This window comes from Canis aureus, chromosome 12 (genome assembly GCF_053574225.1).
Source record: "Canis aureus isolate CA01 chromosome 12, VMU_Caureus_v.1.0, whole genome shotgun sequence".
NCBI lineage: Eukaryota > Metazoa > Chordata > Mammalia > Carnivora > Canidae > Canis > Canis aureus.
In genome coordinates, this window is record NC_135622.1 from 15,652,849 (window position 1) to 15,676,548 (window position 23,700).

Here is a 23,700-nt window from a genome sequence, read left to right on the forward strand (position 1 = left end):
AACTCACGACTCAGATCATGACCTGAGCTGAGATCAAGAGTTGACACTTAACCAACTGAGCCACCCAGGTGCCTCTTGAGCATTGGTTTCTTATATGTCAGATGGAGTAATCCTTCTCTGCAGGGTTGTTGTGAGGATTAATGGCGATTAAAATATGCATAATGTTGGGCACATAGTAGTTGATCAATAGACAGGGACAAAACCTTCCTAGAAATCTAGAGAAGATGGTTGGGAGTGAACCCCAACTCTGAGGGGGTGAAGGGTGAAAGACAGTGTGGTATCTTCATGCCTAAACAATTATGCTTTAGTCTCTGAGTTGTAGTTGTGGAGATATAATACAGATTAAATATTTATCTCAAGACCTCTTCTAGCTTGTTCATAGAAGAACCAAGGAGCCAGACCAAAGGAGGGAGAAGTTTGCCAGCCTTTCTGCTGCTGGGAGGAAGCTAGACCCCCAGGAGCAAGGAGCTGCTGTGGTCCGGGGCCTGACAAATTGCTCATGGATGAAGGAAATAAACACCTGATAGGAAGAGTAGGAAAATAACTTTATGGAAAAAACAAACAAACAAACAAACAAACAAAAAGAACAAAACTTGCTTAGAAAAACACATGAGTAAGGTTGGGAGCTTGACTAAGAACATTGTGGGTGAAAAATGAAGATAAATGGGGGGGAAAATATATATAGTGTGAAAACACTGTCCAGCCCTCAGCCAAGTGGATTCAGTGGCTGAAACAGCTCTCTATGCCAGTTTTGAGACAAAATACCTCAGAATTGGAAATCTCCCAACAGTATCAGAATTCTTGCCTTGCCTGTCAGGAGTTCTGTGTTCCTGAAGACAGAGGCTGTGAGGAAGGGGTGCTTTAAGTTTGGCCCCAGTTCCCACCAGCAAAGGGAGAACTGACTGATAGGTAAAATAGAGGTGATGAGATTCTTTAGAGAAAGGAATCCCGTCTTAGCGTTCATGAAGCCAGAGTGAAAGACCGGGGCAAGGGGAGGCATTTACTACAGCCTTTAGAAATCGTTTTTCAGATGCAGTTTTTAACCCCATGGCCACATACTCTAAAAGGGAAGTTAGCCGGAGGAATAGGATTGCTCTTTAAAAAGGAAATGCTGACAGTACAGTCCTGAATGGTGCCCCAAGGAGGAAGGTGGTGGGACTCAGGGAGAACTGAACCATCTGTGTGGCTACAGGGTCTGCTGTGCAGTGAGGGCAGATGGTGGAAGACTGTGGGAGGGGGGTGCGTGTCACTGTAGGTAGATTCAGGAGTGGCCTGACCCCTGAAGAGGAGTGTCAGGAAGTCCAGAGGCCCGAATGTGCTGAGGCTGGTGGAAAATGCTCAAGACACAAACGTCTTTTATATATTCCCTGGGCAAGGATGAGAAGGAAGAGTAGTAGGTTTATAACTTTGGGCTTCATGACTGTGGATGGGGAACAGCCACTGAGGCCCTGTCCTTTTGGGAGGAGTGAGGGTGGGGAAGACCACAGTGTGAGTGCTTGGGAAAGGGGGCCAGCCAGCTGCCTCAACCTGAGTCTGAGCCATTTGCTGCCTATGGAACACCTTCACCTGTGCTCACAGAGTGACAATTGTTATGTGATGTTGATTGTTGAAAAGGGAACCAGAGACGGGCAAAAAGTCCAGGTTTTCAGAGAGATTTTGGAAATTATTAATGCATAAGCTTGATGTCAGTTTTTGACAGCTCTAGAGCAGATTGTTAAAAAGGTGGTTTGTGAGACTAGAAAGGCAAGTGGTGAGCTTTGGTGGGGGTGTGGTCCCTGTGGCTCTTTAAAGCAGCCCAGCCAGATTAATAGATCTGGATTTCTGCAAATAAATGGCATCTCCTGCAGCTTCTTGGACAGATCAGAGGGCCAGTTTTTTTTTTTTTTTTTTTTTTTTTTTTAAAATCATCCTGAAGAGAGGCTACTGGCGTAACTGCCCTGTTCAGTCTTTTTTATCAACCATGGGGATCAGGGATTCCAACTTGCAGTCCCCTGGGTTCCACTCCCAGGGATTCTGATTTAATTGGTCTGTGGTGAACCCAGTTGGGCTGGGGCTCCACAGGTGTATCTAATGTGTAGTTAGAGTAGAAATTCTCTGAAGCAGATAAGACTGAGATGTTGGGCACTGACCTGGGCTCTTCTACTGCAGGTGGTTCACTTGCCCTGAGTTTTAGAGTAACTGAATGGTTCGTGACCAGATATCCTCCTTGCCTATCAGTGGACCAACAGCACTGGCGTTACCTGGGAGCTTGTTAGAAATGCAGAATCTAGGACCCTACCTAGGACATACTGAATCAGAATCTGTACCAGATTCCCAGGTGATTGGTATGTGCATGAGAGTTTGAGCAGTTGATCTTCAGCACTTGTATGACTGGGGAAAGGGGGTGGAGCTTGGAGAAGGGGATGAGAAGTAAGTCTTGATGAGCAGCTAGAGAATTCCTGCTGCCAACAAGAGTAAGGAAGATGACCCAGCCCCTCCCTCCTTCCTTCCCTTCCTTATTTGAGAGAGAGCATGCGAGTGCGCACCTGTGTGTACACAAACACACACCAGGTTGGGGGAGGGCAGAGGGAGAGAGAAACTTAAGCAGACTCCAAGCTGAGCATGGAGCCCAACAGACACAGGGTTCCATCTCACAACCCTGAAATCATGACCTGAGCACAAACCAAGAGTCGGGCTCTCAACCAACTTGAGCCACCTAGGTGCCCCCAACCCATTTCTTCACCCTGCAGATCAGAGAGACAAGAACCTCTTGAGATTTACTTTGGGCTTATTCTTACTCTTCTGGAGCCCATTACCTTCTTGAGTTATCAATAAAACCCCATAAGAACCTGGGGAACTTGTATGTGTGTGTGTGTTGAGAATGGTAAGGAAAGGGCTCTCAGAAGATGTCTGCTGGTAAGCAGCCTGGCTCAGGATCTTGGAGCACATGAGAGAGGAGTAGTTGGTGGTGTTGTGAAGAGGAGAGGTGTGTTTGTAGAACCTTGGGTCTTACGGGGAGGCTTGGAGACTTAGCGAAGAGAAGACAGGTGTACCATCTAACTAAGATGTTGGTAGGGAGTAGGTGTGTCAGATCTGTGGGTGGGGTTGGATGGTGAATGGTGATGGTGGAGGTGAGACTGGGGCAGTTTGGAGAAATGGACCCCAGCCAAACTTGATGGAATTTAGTTAGTAAATCCAGAGTCTTACACTTGTTTAAGAAAAGAAAAAGTAATGCAGAAGTAAGAATCCCTGGTTTCCTAACAAGTAGGAAGAGCTGAAACTCAATGAGGGTTGTTGAGAGCTATCTCCAGATCTGTCAGAGTGATCATGGGCAGGGTAATTGAAGGAAATGGGTCTGTTCAGCTTGGACATGAAGAAAGCTAAGGTGAGTGTTCTGTGAAAGGAGTCAATGTCTATGCGTAGAGGAGTGTGCAGAACTTTTAGTAGTGGGTGGAAGTTTGTAAGCAGGGAGATTGAACCCATGTTAGAAAAAAGAATTGACTAGAGGCACCTGCTGGCTCAGTCGGTGAGCATGTACTCTTGCTCTCAGGGTTGTGAGTTCAAGCCCCACTTTGGGTATAAAGCTTATTTTAAAACAAGAAAAGAAAAAGAATCATCTAATATTTACAAGTATTAGACAAATGTACCAAAAATGAAGAGCCACAGTGGTTTAGCGCCTGCCTTTGGCCCAGGGTGTGATCCTGGAGTCCTGGGATCGAGTCTCGCATCTGGCTCCCTGCATGGAGCCTGCTTCTCCCTCTGCCTGTGTCTCTGCCTTTCTCTCTTTCTGTGTCTCTCATGAATAAATAAATAAAATCTTAAAAAAAAAAAAAATGAAGAGCCAGCCCTGAGAGCGGGTGCCTCTCCTGTGCTTGCACGTGTCTGGGGATAGGCTGGGTGTTGACTGGTAGGGATGTTACGAGGACATTCTCTATTAGGTGGAGGCTTCCACGCTTGGTGTCTTCTGCTAAGACTGTAAAGTATAGCATCAGGCCTGTTTTCATATTAGACAATTACATTGCAGAAGAAATATCTCTGTTAGGCCATGAAAGATTTTGGTCAAGTTCTAGACAATTTTAGACCTAGACCTAATCTCCGACCTGCATTGGAATAGTGTCTCTGAACTTTCTGAAAATTTCTGCCAAATAATATGTGAAGGTGCGGAGGTATGTTTTCTCAGGGGAGAGGGCCCATGGTTTTCCGCGGAGTCTCAGTAGTATTCATGGCCTTCCGAAATTGAAGAAATATGCTCTGAGTTGTCCACTATGGTAGCCATTAGCCGTGGTGTGGCTTTTTAAATTAATTGAAATGAAATAAAACTAGATTCAGTAACTCAGTTGCACTAGCTACCTTTCAGTTGCTCGAAATCCACTTGTGGCTGGTGCCGTGTGTATGCGATAGTATAGATCCAGAACATTACCATTACTATGAGAAGCTCTTTTGAAGATGGAGTTTTCTTGTGTGATCTCTGAGCCCTCACTGAAACCTGTATCTGGGTTGGGAAATCATTGTTTCTGCTGGCTGCTCTCAGAAGGATATTTTGGATTGGGATCTCTGTCCCCACCCCAAGGTAAGTGGTGAAGGGTGTGGAAGGGACTAGTGCTTTCCTGGGTTCTAACACACCCTGAAGCTCATTGCTTCTCCTTGAAGGCAAGGGCTGTGTTTTAATTGCATGCTATGGGGAAAGAATAACAATAGGTGTGGCTCCGCACCCAAAGGCTGTCTCCAAAGCTCCCTAGGGGGAAGTGGCCTCTCCCACCCCCAGTCTTGACCAGCAGCCTTGGCTAACCCTGCCTGTGTTTATATCTAGCGCTGTTGTCTCCTCTTTGCCTTGGGCCTCTTATTCTGGAGAAGGCAGTGCGGGGACCCTACCAGTCAGAAGACCACATCAGGGGTCACAGGAGTTGTCACTAATTCCCTACTCCCTTCCTCATCCCTTCTTTATATACAGCTCCCTTGTGGATCCAAGGCAGGATGCTCAGGAAGGAGAGGGGTTAGAAAGGAAAGGCACTCCTTCATCTTCCTTGGGCCCAACTGTGGCCTGCTTCATCTTCCTTGGGCCCAACTGTGGCCTGGCTGGCTCTTCCGGTGGGTGGGTGGGGGTCCTTCAGGGCTGCTGTAGGCCTCTCCCTGGGTGTGGTCATACAGGGCGGAGGCTGCTGGCACACCTGCAGTGGACACACCCCTCTGTGGCCTTGTCTTCTGTCATTTGCATAAGAAATCCGATAACCTAAGTTTTTATTAGTCTTGGAGGGAGGGAGAAAAGAAAGCTGGCAGTTTGGTTGCGGGGTGCCTGGCTGGCCTTCAGGTGACTGCAGGTCTGGGGGTTGCTCGCTTCTGTTGGGTTGCACAAGCTCTTCTTGCACTGCTGGCTCTGCCCTGTGTAAGTTCCAAGTCCAGTGTGCCCTACCTCCTCACACCCAGCCAGAGTCTGGACAGAATAGTGTACCTACTGCTGCTGGTAGAGCAGCAATTCTGGATTCTCCAAATGGAAGGGGAATTACATTGGGTAAAGTCATTTCAGGACACTTACCAGACTGCATGTGCCCCATAGGCCCCCACTGCTCCTAATTATTGCCAGAGGAAGCCTCAGGAAGGGATGTGGAGAGGCTGGATCAAAAGCAAATACCAAGGTACCAGACTAGAATCTATTCCACTTCTGAGCCACCCGTGTGGGAAGGACATGGAGTGACTCTCTCTTGCCTCTCTCTTGCCTCATCTTTTTCTCTTTATTGACTGCTCTGTTCTTTAAGGGTATGCATTCCTGCTACAGCAAGGTGTGGGGCATTGGGAAGACCTGGTGCTCGGACAAGGAGGAGAGGCACCTTCCTGGTATGTTTCCTTGGACCCAGGACCTGCAACGTCCCCTGTGCCCAGGGAGGGCCGTTCTTCTCTCTGGCATCGGCTTTAGTTTCCCAGAGCAGGACGTCATCTGCTCTGACTTGTAGACTTGCGAGTTGCCTTCCCAGCCTCACTCAGCGAGTCTCGCCTGGGACTGGCTGTGCGCAAAGCGCACTGGGCTCTGAGCCTCGGTGGGTGAAGAGGAGGCAGTGCTTATGCCGTCCTTAATGAGCTCACAGTCTGGGGAGGGAGACAAGCATGGAAACAAATAATTACAATACAGTCTGTCAGGGCTGTAAGGGAGGGACGCCTTGAGGGCAGAGACCAGCCTTACTCACCTTTGGGCCCAGTGGGGAAGGAAGGGCACATGTTCTGAGAGTTTTAATGTGGCCATATGTGAAGGATGAGGGGGCTTCCAGGAGGAAGGGGGCATCGTCCCTGAGCCTGAGGTGTGTGGAGATGCTTCCTGAATGCTCACGGCTGGTGGCAGGGGCTACCTGAGGGTATTCCCAGATCCTGCAGGTAAGACACTTTGTGTTCATTTCTCTTGGAAGTCTTCCACGGGTGCTTTCCCCAGCTTTTTAAACCACTCAGCATTCCTGTCCTACCTCTCAATGAGCTCTTCAGGTCTCCTGTTGTTTGCTTGGATCCTGGAACATTTGGTGACCCAGGCTGTTGAATTTGGGGTGAGGAAACGCTGATGAAGTTCATAGACTAGAAGACTTTCTCACCAGCTTCTAGGAGGGCATGCAGAGTATGAGCAGAGCTACAACCGCTGTCTGGTGGGGGTGGGGTGGGCAGGTGCCTTCTGTTTGTCAGTGTGGAAGCACATGGGTGGAGTCGTTGGCTGGCTCTGACTGCATTCTCTCGGACATTGCTGGGTGTATGGGTTCATTCAGTCTGTCTCTGCTGCATCTCCAGGAGAAGCACCTTTTTTCCTCCTCTTCCTCCTCTTTCTCCTCTTCCTCCACTTCCTTCACTTCCTCCACTTCCTCCTCCTTCTCCTTGTGACTGCTGTTGACACAGACTTCTGCTGCCAAAGCTAATTGTGAGGCCTGATCAGTGAATGAAGGCAAAGGCAGTTGCCATGACAACCGCAAAGAGTTTCAAATATAGGGGATGATGTATGTGATGCGCTGCAATTACTTGGGTGGAAATTGATGCGTGGACACCGGGGACTTCAAACATAGGCTCTGAAGGTGGAGGGGGTATTGGGTTTCTTTGGCACAATGCTTTTTTTTTTTTTTTTTAAGATTTATTTATTTATTCATGAGAGACACAGAGAGAAAGAGAGGCAGAGACACAGGCAGAGGGAGAAGCAGGCTCCATGCAGAGAGCTCGACATGGGACTCGATCCTGGGTCTCCAGGATCACACCTCAGGCTGCAGGCGGCGCTAAGCCGCTGCGCCACCGGGGCCACCCTGGCACAATGCTTTGTGTGATGGAGAGGGAGGAAAGAAAGGTACGACTTCCCCCATAGTTGACTTCAGTTTCTTTTTTTTTTTTTAATTTTTTAAAATTTATTTATGATAGTCATACAGAGAGAGAGAGAGAGAGAGAGAGAGGCAGAGGGAGAAGCAGGCTCCATGCACCGGGAGCTTGACGTGGGATTCGATCCCGGGTCTCCAGGATCACGCCCTGGGCCAAAGGCAGGCGCCAAACCGCTGCGCCACCCAGGGATCCCTTGACTTCAGTTTCATTCAGTATTTGGAATGTTGGGCAAAAACCCCTCAGGGGCTTTGGGAAGGCACAACTCTAGCCATTCTGGTGTGTGTGTGGGGGCAGGACACCTAGCCAAATAGCACCAAGTGTCAAATGAGAAACCTTAGAAGTACTGTCAGCTGGCTGAGGATTGGGGTAACCCTTAAAGGCTTCCTGGAGGAAGTGGGTCTTGAACTGAACTTTAAAGCTTTGTGGGGAGTGACCTCATTCAGGACACAGCTGTGCCAGAGAAGAGAAGTTTGTCTATCCTCTGCCAACTCTAGAAGAGGTAGGTTGATATGAAAATCATAGAACTAGGGAAACCTGGGTGCCTCACCAGTTGAGCATCTGCTTTTGGCCCAGGGCATAACCCTGGAGTCCCGGGATTGAGTCCCACATCAGGCTCCCTGAATGGAGCCTACTTCTCTCTCTGCCTATGTCTCTACCTTTCTTTCTCTGTGTCTCTCATGAATAAATAAATTAAAAAAAAGAAAGAAAGAAAGAAATGGGTGTAACTGTCTTTAAAAAAAAAAGAAAATCAGAACTATACAAAGCAGCCCTGACTGTTTCACTATAAGTGAGGGATGGCAAGAGCCCTGCTCAGTCATTTTCTTGTTGTGTGACCTTAGGCAAGGTGCTTAGTCTCCCTGTAAACTAATTTTTCTGTCTGTAGAATGGGTGTGAATAATTCTATTTCACTGGTTTGTTTTGAGGATTAAGCAAGATCTGCTCTGTAATGCTCCAAGTATGGGGTACTGTATACAGTTGGGGTTGATGTTTGGTTGATGTTCTTGCACGAGCTCCTGAATCTTCGTCTGGATGTGTCCCCATTCACTAGTCTTTGCGTGGTTTCTGGCCTGTGGGTATCTGTGTTACAGAGGTTCTCAATGTTGGGGGTAATTCGTGTGTTCTGAGAGTAAATCCATTTGCCTCTTCTCAATGGGGATGGCTATGTCCCTATTCCCAGTGGAGAAGTACCCTTAGCCCCTAGGGGTCCCAAGTACCTCTGCGTCAGTCACTGAGAAGGCCAAAATGTAGAAAGAGAGGCCAGTAGAGATGGGAGAAGGTTGGTTGTGGGCTGTGGAGAGTGTCTCTGCTGGGAGCATGGCCTTTGTGACTCCTTGGAGCCCTGGCATTCCAGTTGCCTCAGGAAAGGACAGGAGGCCAGTGTGGGACAGAGATGGGGGGGGGGGCAGGTGGACTGCCTTGGGAGACTATAGGCTCTTCTAGTGTAGCCAGAGACTGCTGGGGGAGTGAGCTAGGATCCGTGGGTGCGGTAGGACTGAGTTAGCACTGAAGTTGGTGGAGGGAGGGGGGGGGTCAAACAGTCTCCTGCAGGCTAGGGAGGAAGACATGCGCTGTCTGAATAGGGCTGAAGTTCAGCTGTAGTCTGGTTTAAGCAGGTCCTGCCCTCCCCAGAGAGCAGGTGTCCCTCCGATCCTTAGGGACCTCAAAGAGAGGTCACCAGGAGAATGGCCTCCACATTTCAGCACCCAATCCCCTGCCTCTCCACCCTCCTTGCCTAGAAACTCAGCACATTCCAGCTCTGTGCAGAGCCTAGTAAAGTGGGGAAGACAGGGCCTCTGCCCACCTGGGGAAGACCGCCGTGTAAATAAATAACTGTGCTTGATTGTGACTGGTGCTCTAGGAGAGGCTCTGAGCTGTGCTGTGAGGCCCCGGAGGAGTGGGGGATGCTTGTGGGGGCTAGAGGAGCTGGGAGAGCTGCACAGGGAGGGGACAGTCAGGGAGGGCACCATCTGAGGAAGCCTAGCACCAGGCGGGGGAGGGGCAGAGGCAGCGGAACTGAGTCCAGAAGCAGCCTCATGAAGTCTCTGAGGCATGAAAAACGTTACTATTCTCAGACCCATAGCTTGAAGGGAAGTGGTTAGGTTCAGATGACCCTGTCCCTTTTTGCATTTCCCTGGGGTTGGCAGAGGGAGAGAAGGGTTAGAGATCCGGAATGAGAAAGGCCTAGATTGGAATTCTAGCTCCCTGCTCACTAGCTGTGTGTTGGTGGGCAAGTGACTTAACCTCTCGAAGTCGGCTTCCCCATTAGAGCCAAGGCTGTGTGTGGAGGAAGTCAAAACCCCAGTCAGATGCTCCTATGGCGTAATTGGCACTGGGCCTGGGACATAGCAGGGGCTTTGATAAACTGTGGCAGCCGCAGCAGCAACAGTATGAATTGTTACTGTCCAAGCATGTTAGTCACTCTTCCCCAGCAGCAGACTGCATGTGGGGTGACTGGGTGGGCCGGGGGTTCCAGGGACCATAGTGAAGAAGGGGCTTCACTTGGCCTGGCCCAGGTAAGAGCTATGTGTACAGAAACCGTTTCCCATCTTGAGCCCTGGCTCAGGACACTGCATCACGCCTCGCTTCACCTCACCTCGCTACCTACCCTGGAGAGGAGCCAGAAGGGCTGCCCTCTATCCCCAGAGGGGAGGCAGGTGTGCGCCCTAGCGCTTCTTGGAGTCTCCTCACGGAGGCCCATTTTGCTGTCTCTCCTAAGGCAGCTCATCCTGTTCTGAGTATCCACCTTGGGACCTCATGGAGGAAGCAGCAATTGGGCTTCTGTGGTGGGACAGGTAGCAGAGCGTGTCCCTGAAACAGAGGCTCTCACGCATCCTGATAAGTCTGACCTGTCACCTTTTCCTCTGTAGCCTCAGCTGTTTCATCTGTGAGATGAGGAGTAGCACACAGCGAGCTCCCCCAGGAATTAAGATGGGAGCGGGCTCTGCTTGGTCATATGGTGGTCTCTGTGCTCCGTTTCTCTGTAGAGTCTGTCCAGGAGTTAGCTGGTATTTGTAGTTTCATTCGACAAGAGAGCAAAGTGAGGCTAAGAGAGGTAAAGTAACTCGGCCAAGGTGCTGCAGTGAGCTGGTGATGGAGCCAGGATCTGAACCAGACATGCGAGCACCAGAGTCTGTGGGCTACCCCCTTCCCAGGAGATGGAAACTCTAGGGTGTTCAGCTCCAGGGAGGGGACAGCGTGGAGCAGGGTGTACCCAGGGATGCCCAGGCAGTGAAATCCAGGAGTGGTTTGAAGGACCTTCCTCTCCCCATTCTGTTCTTTCTTCCCTTGCCCTTTTAGTCTCCTGGGTGTTGTAGCGTTCAAAGGCTCAGAGTCTGGGGAGTGGAGGCCAGACCTCTTAGGGTCTGGGTCACTGCCCCTCCTCAGCCTTTCCCAGGGATGGGAAGCCCTGGGATCTGAGGGACCCCTGAGACTTGATGGGCCACCTTCAATGGCCTTTCTGAGAGAGGAGGAAACATCCTAGTGGTGGTGGTGGTGGTGGTGGAGGCTGTCTGGATGGGGTGGGGTATGTGCAAGCATGAGGGATGAGTGATCTAGGGTGAGGTGTGGGTGTTTGTGTGTAAGGGGAGGGCAAGGCTGACTCGGTGAGGCTTTGAGCCACGGGCAGTGTGGGCTTCAAGCAGTCTGTTTTCTGAGGTGGGCGCTAGAGGGAGGGAGGAGCCAGGACTGTGTTATGGTTAAGAGTCTGGTCTTTAGAGCCAGATGGATCCGGCTTAGACTCCCAGCCCTGCTGTGTTCTCGCTGTTGTCACCTTGGGTAAGTTCCTTTACTTCTTGCCTTGTTTCCTTATATACAAAAATGGGGTAAAGGTTCATACCGCCAAGACTTTTTTCTGTTTCTTCTTCCTGGAAGATTGCAGGGGCCGGGCCGGCACCGCTCCTGCTCTTACCGGAGCACCGTCCTCGCTGCTGCGAGGATGAGGCAGCTTGCCGGTGTCCTGGAGAGGGGCCGGAGGGGGAATCCCGCCAGTCCACCCCAGCTCCACCCCGGCCGCCGTCTGTCATCCTTGACCCTGGAGGCGCAGCGGACGCCCTGGGTACTACCTTCAGAGGCCCCTCCTCGGGAGGAAGCGGGGTGCCCCGGGATCCCCGGCCTGCCGGGGAGCGGCAGCAGACCTGGGCAGCAGCCAGCGCGGCTCCGCGGCACCCTCGGCGGCGCCCCCGCCTCCCGGCTGGGCAGGTCCAGCCCCCGGCGGCCCTGCCCCCGCCCGGCGGGCCGCGGGGATTGGCTGGCGAGCGCGCCGCCCCCTCCACACCAGCCTCCCGGCGGCGGGGAGGGGAGCCCAGCCGGCAGCTGGCCGCCGCCTCCTCTGCAGTGCCTCCCTCCGTGTGCTCCGGCGGGGATAATGGGAGGCCCGCCGGCCGAGGCACCGCGGGAGGCCGGCCGAGGTAGAGCGGGCCGGCGGGGCGGGACGGGCCAGCCGGACGCAGGAGGAGGGGCAGGGCCCTCCTGGGGCTCGGGGGTGGAAAAGGGAGAAATGAAAACAAAAACACAGGAAGGTGAATGAGCCCAGCCACCCGGAGTCTGGGCGGCAGCTGGAGGCAGAAGATGGTCCCTGCGATCCTTTCTTCCCGCGGCCCGCTCCCCCCCACTCTCCCCCTCCCCCTGCGGTGGTGCTGGGGGCGGGCAGCAGGAGGACTTTGCTTCTTTCCCGGTGTCTGCCTGGCTCATCCGCCTCTCTGGCTTCTTTTGCAGGTGGAAATAAAGGCTGGTGAAGGAGCCGGGTCGTGGGGACAAGGGGCTGCTGTCAAGGTACCTTGTGTGTGTGTGCGCGCGCGCGCGTGCGCGTGTGCACGCCCGCGTGCGCGTGTGCACGTGTGTGTGTGTGTGTGTGTGTGGTGTGTGGTGGGGGTGAAGTGTTTGACTGGATTGGATAAAAATAAAGGGTCTCCTCTGGTGATCCCTTAATCTCCCGCTGCGTGTGTAGCAGCAGCTGAGGGGGAGGGGTGGTGGGGGTGTGGGCGACCAATGAATTCTCAGGCCTGTGTGGGTTTTGTTTGGATTCTTTTTGCTTTCTCAGCTGGATGGTTTGGGTGCAGTTGGGATTGGGTTTGTTGAACTGTTTTGTTTTTTGTTGTTGTGTGTGTGTGTGGTGTGTGTGTGTGTGTGTGTGACATGCAACCCACTCCCCACCCTTGCCTCTGGAAATCTCTTGAGAAGGTCCCTGGTACTGTTGGTTTGCATCCAACCTGCAGAAATCCCGGGGCGCGGTGTGGGGGGGGGGGGATTGTGCTCCTGAGTCTGAAGCTGATAGGGTGTCATTAGTCATGCTGTCACCATGGAGATGGCTGGAGAGGAGAGGAGGTGGTGGGGGTGAGGATATTTTGGGTAGGGTGGGGGCTGATGCAACATCATGACTGGGAATCCGGCGGGCGGCTGTTGTTACTCTGTGTAGCTTGGTGTCTGGGGGACTGGAAAGAGAATGTTACCAGGTGCGTGGGAAGCAGAGAAGGAGGCACTGTGATCATCTTGAGGGCCGGGACTAGGGTATTTGGGGCAGTGCAGGCCAGAATCTGGTGGGGTATCAGCCATTACTAGGGAATATAGATGTTCCTCTCAGGTTGGCAAGGACCAAGATCAGTAGGATTCCTTGGGCTTTGCCCCTCTTTTCAGGGCTGGGGACCCGCCGAGTGTTTGGGATTACTCAGCAGTATCCTCTGCTGGCCCAGGGTGGAGAAAACTGAGCAGGAGGAAGCTTCATGTGGCTGCCGCTCCAGTCAAGAGCAGAGAAGCTGGGGAAGGAGTGTGGGGATTCTTGGGCAGGGGTATGCAGGGAGGGGGCCTGTTCCTGCCCCTGCCCCTGCCTCAGCCCTACTTTCCCCTTTGGCTCGTGGAGCCTGTGGAGAGCTGTGGGAATCAGGTTGCTTGGGTAGCAGGTGGGCAAGCTGCTGAAGTCCCCAGACACTCTTAGACTTTGGTCCCTGGAAATCCTCCCCCCTGCTTCCTGGGAAAGCTGTGGGAAGCTCTGTGGAGGTGCTGGAAGTGGCAGCCTGCCACCTCACTGCCTGGGTGGGGACACTGGCAGGGAGGGGCTCTGCTTCTCCACGTTGGATGGGGGCTCCTGGGTGAGGTGGCTGCTGGATGGATCAGGAGCCAGGGTGGTTCCCTGGCCTCCTCCCAAGGAACTTGAGGCAGGGAAGTGCTCGGAAGAGGGCATGAATTTTGTTTCTGAAGCCTATTCTGGGGGAAGAAGAAGAGCCAGGTGGCATTAGCTCCCCTGGGGAGCCGGGCATGCCTCGGTGAGGCTGGGAGTAGTGGGCGGACCCTGAGGCAAGCAGAGGGTGGTTGATACTGGCGGTGCTATGGGTGGGGGGGGAGAGAGCTGTGAGCTCACTCGCTCACTTCTCCAGAGCAGAACCCCCGTTCCACCTCCACTTCCTTCCCTGGCCTCCCACTGCTGACTGAGGGAGCTGTAATCACTGTGCGCTGAGGGCTGTGGGCATGGAGATCATGCAGTGCACCTGTTCTGCCCCCCACCCTGGGGAACACAGGACAAGGGGATGAGGACAGATGGGCTCAGGGAGGAGGCAGTTCCCCCCCTCCTCTGTGTCTCCGGCCTTGTCAGCCAGAGCTTCCCTCTCTGCTGGAGGAAGGACTGCTGGCAGGTTTGTTTACTCCCCGAAGCACCCCCCTCCTGCCTAGTGATGGCTTCTCTTCAGTTCTTTCCAAGTGTGTTCTCCATTTCTCCCTGCCTGCATTCTGCTGGCCCTGCAGTCCTGCTGGAAGCTCTCAGACTAATACCTCAACCTTTGGTGTTGTGAGCATGCGGCAGAGGCTACTGCAAAAAGCAGAGGAAGCCTTTCAACCATGTCTTCCACCCTCCCCCTTCTCAGAGTAGGGCCTGAGCTGGCTGCATTTTTGAAGTTCTGAGATTGTGTCTGTGCTTATTGTTATTGTTGTCTGTCTGAGAATCCTAGCCTCCCCTTGGCCTGGCTTGACATTGCCAACAAGCACTTAGATCTGACATCTCCCCCTCTCCCTCATTCCTGGTGCCACCTTTCCCTCACATGGAGTTTTCGTAGGTGGCTGATCGGGTGTGGTGTCCCACATACCCCGATGAGGCAGTTTTACCAGATCCTCTTCCCTCAGCAGGTCATGGTGTAGGAAGATGTGTCTGGTGCGTGAGCTCCTTCTGAGACCAGGCCAAGACTCTGGGACGTGGGACAAGGGGATGTCACATGTCACAGTCTGTGTTCCCACAGGATGGGTGCAAGATGGGTAAAACCTCATGGGTGAGCGGTATGCAGCAGGCAGTGAGAACACGCTCATCTGCTGTGTGCTGAGTCCTGCCAGAGTTTCAGGAATATCCATGATGTAGGGTTTGCGTAATGCCTAGCACAGGCACAGAGTCGAGCTTGATAAACGAGATTTGTCATTTTACTGGCTATTGTGTTATGTGTCTACCCATGATATCCCAAGGAACATGCCATAGCACACACTGTTGCCACCGCCTCCTCCTTGGCAGCCTGGACAGGAGTGAGTGCCCAGTGCCGAGAGCTCCAGGCCACCCCTGCTTTCGGGCTCCCACGCTGCTCCCACGCTCTGCCTCATGGGAATCCTTGACTGGCTGAGGATGTCTGGAAACTATTTTGGGACTGTGCCCGGGATCTCTGCCTTCTGTCTCTCCTTTGGACCACTGCAGAAATGCCCCTTTGTCGAGGATCTATGATCCACACACTGTGGGTGACTCCTACTACTTCTTGCTTGCCTGCTCTTCCTTCTCTCCAGCCCTTTGTGAGGGTCTAGCAGAAACTCCTTTCCTCTGAGGTAAGTTTACAAGCAGCAGTGAGCTTGGGGAGATAAGGACTCAGGTGAGTGTGTCCGGCTAGAGCAGGAAGGGAACCAAGCCACCCCCACCCCCAAGTGATAAAGACTGCAGTTAGAGTCCCAGAACCCGGCCCCACCTCCTTAGTGACCCCTTCCACTTTAGAATGTCCTGGGAGGGGAGAGGACAGTGTAGGGTAGATGTGTGAGTGAGCTGAAGGGAGAGTCTTCCCAAAGCCTGCCACAGTGCAGGGGCCACTGCCCCTCAGGGATCAGAGTGAGGACTCCAGTGGTCCTCTCGCTGGGTTTGCTGAGGAGGAACCTGGACTCCGGGCTCCCCCCAGCTACTAGAAATGGTCTTTGTGGTCCTGCGGAGTCCCTTCCCATACCCTGAGGCTGTAAGCAAAGGGTTTGGCTTGCTGGGGGTGGGGGCAGGGAGCATGGGAGGGGCTTTGATTTGGCTCCGCTTCTGGGTCTCCCAGCTCTCTTTCCCACCCTGACCTCTTGGGCTTTTGGCCTCATTTCCTCTCACACTGACACATCTGGGAGTCAGCTGAGCACTCCCCCTGTTTCCAGCATGTGTGCAGCTTCTGAGGTGGCTTCCTTGAGGGTTAGTTTCCAAAGCTTTGGGACAAATAGGGGTTAGGGGATGGCTCAGATGGCGAAAATATCTTGATTATCATATTATCCAGGACTGTGATCCTACTCCTCTTCTGTCCCTTTGTCTTTCAATATTTACAAGCATTTACCGAGTTCCAGGTACAGTGCTAGATCCTGAAAAAGAAAAGAAGTCATTATTTGCTCTTCACACTACCACTGGAAGCAAGAGACATTGCCTAAATTATCCAAAATCATAACTCGAGTGACAAGTTGTGTTTTTTGTGCAGCGAAGCCTTTTGAATTTCTTGTTTGGGGCTGTGAACTTGCACATGGCTGACCAGACCCTTCGCCCCCAGCTGTGCCTATATCCTAGCTCTTTCTGTTTGCTTTCATCACTGGCTCAGTGGACCTCAAGGGACTTTGCAGGAAGAATCCATATGCCAGACTTGTTTTAAGTAAGTCGGTGTTTCTGGAATCTCTTGCTTACAGATTAGGGTAGTGCGGTCAGGAATGAAATAGTTGGGAAGAAAGCTTAGTTTTGAAAGGAGAGTTGGTGTTGGTTCTAGATGTGTTGCGTTTGAGATGCAGGTAGAGCAGGCTGGAGATACTGTGCCTGGGTGTTCCTTCTTGAATCATGAATCGGCCTTCTGCTCAGTGGGAATGTGTGGGTCCTGCTGCTTCCTGCCTCAGGGTTCCTGTGGAGACATGGGCTGAGAAGAGGAAGCGGGGAAGTACAGTTGTCTGGTTTCTTCTCTCTGTTCCCCACTCTGTTCCTATGCATTAGGCATGGGGATATTTCATGTTCCTGGACTTCAGTTTTCTTTTTAAAATGAAGGGGTTCCCCAAAGCTAGTTTTTCTCAAACTAAATGTGGCAAAGTGCCAGTTTTCTTTTCTTTTTTGTCTCTTGACTCCCAAAATGTTGCAGATAGAAACCTAGTCCTACTTTGTACCAGAGTTTGCAGCTTGCACCAGGCATGGCTCACCTTGGGAGTTCAGCACCATGCAGATTGGTCTGTGAGCCACTGATTGGGGCCTGGCCAGCGAACATGCTCTTGCTTGTCATGGCAGGTGCAAATAGCTGCGATGGCTTTAGAAGTTGTGGACTGGTGATAAACAGTTTATGGGCCATATCCTGAGCTGCATTACTTCTGAACTTTGCTTCTGGGAGAGCAGACAGTCTCTGTTTTGACCCCCTTCCTCTGCCCCTTTCTGGACTTCCCCTCTTTTCAGTACTGTCCATCTGGAGGACACTCGGAAGAGTAGGGACCTTACTATCCCAGAGATTCTTTCTGAGTACCTTGAAAGATATCCTTCTGTAGTAGATAAGGATGCCTCCTCTTTGCCCTTTCTTCTTTCTTCTCTGTGAGTCTCAGATTCTGATGGAGAGGTGTCAGAACCTGTGGAGGACCCTGAAGGGGCGGGAGTGTCAGTGCGTGTGGGCGTGTGTGTGTGTGTGTGTGTGTGAGAGAGAGAGAGAGAGAGAGTGTGTGTGTGTGTGTACCACATGCCTGAGAGGAAAAGAACAGTTAAGGAGAAGCCAGGTCTCCTGCAGATGCCAGAGCAGACTTGGGCCCTGCAAGACACCAAAGCTCCATTGCCTCAGGCAGGGCACCTTGACTTGAGCTTTTTCCATTTGGCAGCTCTCAGTCATCCAGAGGTGTAGCTCTTTTTGTCTGAGGGCTGATCATGAACTCTGTGCTGATTTCTGTAAGGATAGGCATCTCAATATTTTTGATGGCTAGAGTTTGTACATTGCCTTCCTTCTTGATCCCACCTTCCACCCTACACACTCTGCAAAGCTTATTGCTTATTGTTTTTTGTTTTTTTTTCTGTTGAGGCTCTCTGATCTTTTCATTTAGGTTGCTAAAGACTAGACGACAAACAAACAAAACAAAAAAACCCCAAGTTCCTACTATCCCGGCTGCCTCATCCTAGAGGAGAGTGGGCAGGGGCTCAGGTATAGGTAACACTGTCCTGCTGCAGAAATATTCCTTACGAGGCAAACATCCCAAGGTTGGCAAGATTAGGGTCTGAGCAAATCCTGGTTACCTCTGAAGCCTAGAACTCTGGTGCCCTGGGTGCTTAAGTAATTGGATTTCTCAACCCCGCCTCCAAGCATTTTTCACATGTAATCCTAACCTCATGGGCCTTGGGAAGGAAACAAAGACATTTGAAAGGGTTTGCAACTTGTCCCTGACACTGAGCTCCTAAACTCCCTGCCCTATTGACTGAGTTTTCCTGGTTTGCCTCTTCTGCATTATGCACCCACATCCCCCTGCCCCCTCAGTGTTCTCCTCCCCCAGAGTCTGCTCTTTTTAGCCTGTGGACCTTGGTTTTGGGCCCTGCTACATGGAGTGTACAGAAGGAGCTCTCTCTGCCTGTCCACCATCCTGTACCTTAGGAAGTTTCCATCCCTGATTTCTGCTGGCTGCTCTGCAGGAGGTGGAAGAACTAGGGAGACGAGTATCTATGGCAGAGGCAGGGACCCTAGAAAGGAGAGTCCCATCTGCATCCCAGGACAGACTCTGCTCCACCTTCTCCCTTGAGTGTGGGCCAAGGTCCAGGTCCCCTGTGCCAAATCATTCTTCTACTGGCTTGAACAAGTTCAGGCTGGGTGCAGGGAGCACCCTCTGACCACCAGGCTCTGCTGGACTCAGAGAAGGGAGGCTGCCTTCCTGAATGGGATCATTGTTGCCCTTCACCCTAAGCTCAGTGATGGTGGGGGGCACACAGAGATGGATTTTTCAGTGCAGTGGAGGAGGCGGTGCCCCAGAGATGTCCATTGTGTTTTTCCTGGTGCAACACATCCCTTTGACTTCTCCTGCTGTGTTCTCCATCCTGGAACGTCGTTCACGGCCTCAGCTCATCCCCACTCTGACCTCTGTGCTTTGCGCTCTGCCCTAAGTTCTAGACTGAGCAGAGAGGGCCTTTCAGGGAGCTGCTTTGTAGGGTATAGGCCCGGGACTCCTTTGTGTCAGTTATCTAGGAGCTTATAAGATGCTGTGGGGCTGCTGGGCCAAGATAGCCATCTGCTGGGGTCAGACCTGTGGGTTCCTCACTCACACATTTAGGTAGAGTGAATGCAAGATGAGAGCGGTATGGGGGTCCCAAAGGTGAGTGTTGGACACTCTGGGCAGGTGGTCTGTGTGGCTTCCCTTCCTCACTGACCCTGCCACTTGTCTCTGAGCCAGGTCCTATGTGATGGTTGAGCTATACAGTGACCTCTGCCCTATAGCCTTTCTTCTCACTGTTATTTTTTCCTCAGTTTCCTGTTTTCCAGCTGTGGGTTCCCAGTGGTGTCATTTGGACCCTGAGTAGTAGTTAGGGCTTAGTTCTGGGGTTGTGTGGTTGGAGTGGTACATGTCTTGGGGCTGTACTGGCAAGTGATCCAGAGTACTCTGAACACTTGGCTGGGAGCCAGAGCCCAGGGTTCTGTGTCCAACCCTTGGGAAGCTCCTCTCCCACCCTTCCAGAGGCTGCCTCCTTCGTGTGGGGGCATGGCTCCCCACTGGTTTCTGCATGAGGGCTGGGGGGAGTGGGGTGTGGAGGAGGACCTGGGAGGGTGCCAGGGCACTTCACCCCTAAATACTCTCTCCTACCCCCCAGAGCCTCCACAAGGACAAGCAGGGACCATGCTTGAGCTTGCTAAGAGAGTGCCTGGTGGCCAGTCCCTCTGGTTCAGCTAGTTTACTGGTTCTCCATCCCACTGCATGCTAGAATCATCTGGGGAGCTTTGAAAAAAAGAAAATATCAGTGCCTGGGCCCCAGCCCCTAAGAGGCTGATGTAATTAGTCTGGAGTAGAGCCTGAGTGCCAGCATTTTTCAGGACTCCTCAGGTGATTCTGATGTGTGCTCAGGGTTTGAAAGCCAATGCCCTCATCCGGTTTGTCTTTCCTGTGTCTCCCACAGTGCCCCCAATTTTTTTCCCATTGATAATTTTAATAGTAATAAACAAAGAGTTTGGAAAAATTAAGGCAACGAGACATGTCAGGCAAAATACTGGATTGAATATTCTGTTCCATGAAACTGATCCATGAGTTCATATTTATTAAAACCAGAATTTAAGAATTTGAGAGGGAAACTGTCAGATGACAGAAACTGCATATTCTTCTCTCAGTTTTTAATTATTAAATTTTTTAAAAAATTGAAGTATAGGGATACCTGGGTGGCGCAGCGGTTTAGCACCTGCCTTTGGCCCAGGGCGCAATCCTGGAGACCCGGGATCGAGTCCCACATCGGGCTCCCGGTGCATGGAATGGAGCCTGCTTCTCCCTCTGCCTGTGTCTCTGCCTCTCTCTCTCTCTCTCTCTCTGTGTGTGTGACTATCATAAATAAATAAAAATTAAAATTTTTTTTGAAGTATAGCATACACACAAAAGGGTACATGCTGTATGCAGTTTGGTGAGTTTTCACAAAGTAAACACACCTGCATAACAATCACCTGGCTGGAGAAATTAGTCCTCTCACCCTATTCCCATCATCCAGGATTTCTGTGTCATTTGCACAAAGTCAGGTCAGGATATGCATAGTGCAGTATTGTGCCCTGGCTTCAGGCCTGGAGGGCTTCAGCTTGTCCTCTGCCAGGAGCAGCGCTCCGCACTTGTGTGAGTGATAACCGAGGATTTTTCACTGCTAGGACCCAGGGTGGCGGAAGCCCGCAAGCCCCTCCCCTGTGGAACTGCAGCTGGCTACCTGTAGTTCCATCACTCCCTCAGCCTTTAGGCTTGCCAGCCCTCAATCTTGGCTAAATCCAGAACTCTGTTACCATTTTTTTAGCTTTTTAGTCTCTTTGTATTTTGTATTTTGTTCTTTGGCAAAATTAGAAAGTAGAAATAGAAGGGGAAGAATTTTCCCATAATTTCACAACCCAGTTAACCACCGTTCACCCGTGTTCCTCCAGCCTCGACTCTGTGCACACAGGTGACCCTTGAACAACATGGGTTTGAACTGTGTGGGTCCACCGATACGTGCATTTTTTTTCCAATAAAAATAGAAAATTGGGCAGCCCGGGTGGTTCAGTGGTTTAGTGCCTGCCTTCGGCCCAGGGTGTGATCCTGGAGACCCGGGATCGAGTCCCACATCAGGCTCCCTACATGGAGCCTGCTTCTCCCTCTGCCTGTGTCTCTGCATCTCTTCCTCTCTGTGTCTCTCATGAATAAATAAATAAAATCTTTAAAAAAAAGTCATACAGAAAACACACTGACAATACCATACTGTCAATTTTTAATTTTTAAAAAAGATTTTATTTATTTATTCATGAGAGACGCAGAGAGAGGGGGGCACTCGATCCCGGGTCTCCAGGATCACACCCTGGGCCGAAGGCAGGCACTAAACCACTGAGCCAGCCAGGCATCCCTCCATATGATTTTCTTAATAACATTTTATCAGATTTCTTATAAGAATACAGTAGATCATGCATATAACATATAAAATATGTGCTCATCAGCTGTTTATGTTACCTGTAAGGCTTCCTGTCAACAGTAGGCTATTAGTCGTTCACTTTTTGGGGAGTCAGAAGCTATATGCAGATTTTCAACTCTGGCAGGGTCTGTGCCCCTAATGTCAGGTTGTTCTAGAATTAATTACTCATTTTCTGTTTATAAAAATAGAGTCATGCCACGTTATAGCCTGCTTTACCCTACCTATAACTAGCTGTAGTGTTGGTTATTGAGCACTTATCATGTGTGTGGTGCACTGGGGCAAAGTTTTCATATTTCTTGTGACAACTTCGAGACAGGTGGTGGTAGCCCCACCTTTCAGATAAGAAACCTGAGATTCAGGCCAGTAGCCTGGGCAAGGGCCCATGTTTCCTGAGGGGTGGAGCTGACTTCAGACCTGATCCACTTGTCAGTAAACTACTGCCTCTCTCCTAGGACTGTCCTTCCATGTTAAATTCATTTGGCAAATATTTAGTGAGCAGAAGCCATTGTTCTCTTTAGTGATTTTTTTTTCCCTCCCTTTTCACTCTAATATGAATGTCTCTAGTGTTTTACCCGTAAGCATGGTATTGCTGATTGTTTGAGGTCTTTATGTCGTGTTCGGGAACTTGCCTCTTGTTCCATTTTATTAAGAAGTTTTTCCTTATTAGTAGTGGATGTTTCATTTTGTCACATCTATTTAACGTGGTTTGAAGGTGAAATATTTCTCCTTTGCCTGTTATTTGATAAGTTGTGCTAATGCATTTTTTAATACTGCACTATCTTTACATTCCTTAAATGTTCTATACTTGATAATGGGGTTTTTGTTTTTTTAGCATGCTGTTTGATTTATCAGTATGGGAGTTTTGCATTTATTTTTGTGAAAGAGATTGACCTATAATTTATCTTCTGTGACTGTTATAAAACATTTATTCTGTGTTTTCTGTGAAAGTGATCTGTTTTCAAATTTAATAGCATCATATGTATATATTGTTGCTCTTTAGTTTCCTAAGTAGCTGTGATTTTTTTTCACTTCTAACCTCATATAATAATTTCTTTTTTTAATGTAATTTAAAAGCACATAAGATTTGTCAGTTGTGCTTTCTGTTCCTTTTTTTTTTTTTTTTTTTTTAAAGTAGGCTTCATGCCCAAAGTGAGGCTTGAACACACGACCCTGAGATCAAGAGTCATGTGCTCTACTGACCGAGCCAGCCTGGCATCCCAGCTTCCTGTTTTCTAAAGCATGAATTTTTGCTTTAGTATTTATTGTTTTCTTAGGTTTATTTGGTATGTGCTTTTTCTAGATTCTCCATTGGATCTGTAAGACAGTCTATTTCTTTTTCTACTTTTTTTTTAAAAATCACAGACACATTTAAAAATATGACATTTTCTCTGCGTTCTATTGAGGCCTCTTTTGCAGGTTTTGCTATTTCGTGTCTGCTAGTGCTCTTGGGGAGATGCTGATGGCACACCCAATGTGAGAATACCAAGTCCTGATGCAGTGTGGCTCCCTTTCCTCCCAACCAGGGAAAATGACTGGATGTGGAACAATGGCAGGGCTAGAGAATGCCCTTGATTACTTTTAGGGGCTTTGTCTCTAAACCGCTGGGCTGGGCCTTCATAATAGCTTACCAGCTTAGCAGCCAGACCTGTGGAGGAAAAATTTTATTTTATTTTATTTTTTATTTTTTTATTTTATTTTATTTTTTTAGATTTTATTTATGAAAACATTTTTTTAAACTAAACAAAATCAGTTTGAATTTATTGCTTAGGACTAGAGCATATCCTAGGCCCATATAGAAGTTTCAGTAGTGTTTAGAAAAGTCTCTTGCATTAGCAGCAGAGGAATTGAAGCTAGAAGCTAAGGAGAGTAAAGTTGCAGGGGGCGGGGGGTGGGGGGAAGATAAAATTTTGACCCAGAGCTCATGACCTAGCTGAGCTGGCTTAGGCTGTAAATTCAGGTCTTGCTCTGTGTGTCTTTCATGCACTTCTGGAAGATAAGGCCCAGTTGGTGCCCTGAGGCTGTGAAGAGTGCTCTAGAATGGACAGGACATTAGGGTAGGAGAGAGAGATACATAGCATTAGGAAGAACAGTATGGGCATCTTTTGGGGATAGTCTCCAGTGTTCGACTGAGAATCCATGTCTTTATTCCCCCTAGAGCTCAGGGTGTAGGGCAATGATGATCCCAACTGGAAAGGCACAGTCTCCCCTCTTCAGGTTCAGCAGAGTCTGGTGTGGTGGAGAGCCCTTCGCACCTGAGCCTGAACTTGTTGAAACCAGCAGAGAAAGGGTTTGGCTCAGGGGTCACACTGGAGGGAGGAGGTGCAGCACATCAGGGGATAGATTTTCTTACCCTCTACTTTGACTCCATGGAGGGCAGTAAAGGCCAGGGACAGAGAAGGGGTGGATTTTGAGTTTAGCCTAGAAACCACTAGCAATATTATTTCTTTTTTTTCCCCAAATGGGAAATACAGTTTTGGACCTTAACAGTAATACATGCTCATTTGACAAACTCAAATAATATAAAAGGATATAAATTAGAAACTGAAAATTGCCATTTCTTCTCTATCCTGGTATAATCTCTATTA

At 50.2% G+C, this 23,700-nt stretch overlaps 1 protein-coding gene across 4 annotated transcripts in view; it reads left to right on the top strand.

Annotated features, from left to right (window-relative positions):
• The window catches only part of TET3 (tet methylcytosine dioxygenase 3), a 106,736-nt gene that overhangs the window by 4,217 nt on the left and 78,819 nt on the right, over positions 1–23,700 (top strand). The window contains exons 1-2 of one of the 4 annotated variants that reach the window (XM_077842934.1): positions 5,944–6,342; positions 12,025–12,081. Coding sequence is in view for 1 of the 4 variants with exons in the window: in XM_077842932.1 (XP_077699058.1) it covers positions 12,025–12,081 (57 nt within the window). In the remaining 3 variants the exon portion in view is untranslated. Of the gene's footprint in view, positions 1–5,943; positions 6,343–10,916; positions 11,086–11,591; positions 11,718–12,024; positions 12,082–23,700 lie in introns of those variants that run through there. The other 3 variants (XM_077842935.1, XM_077842933.1, XM_077842932.1) reach the window with 3 other exon arrangements.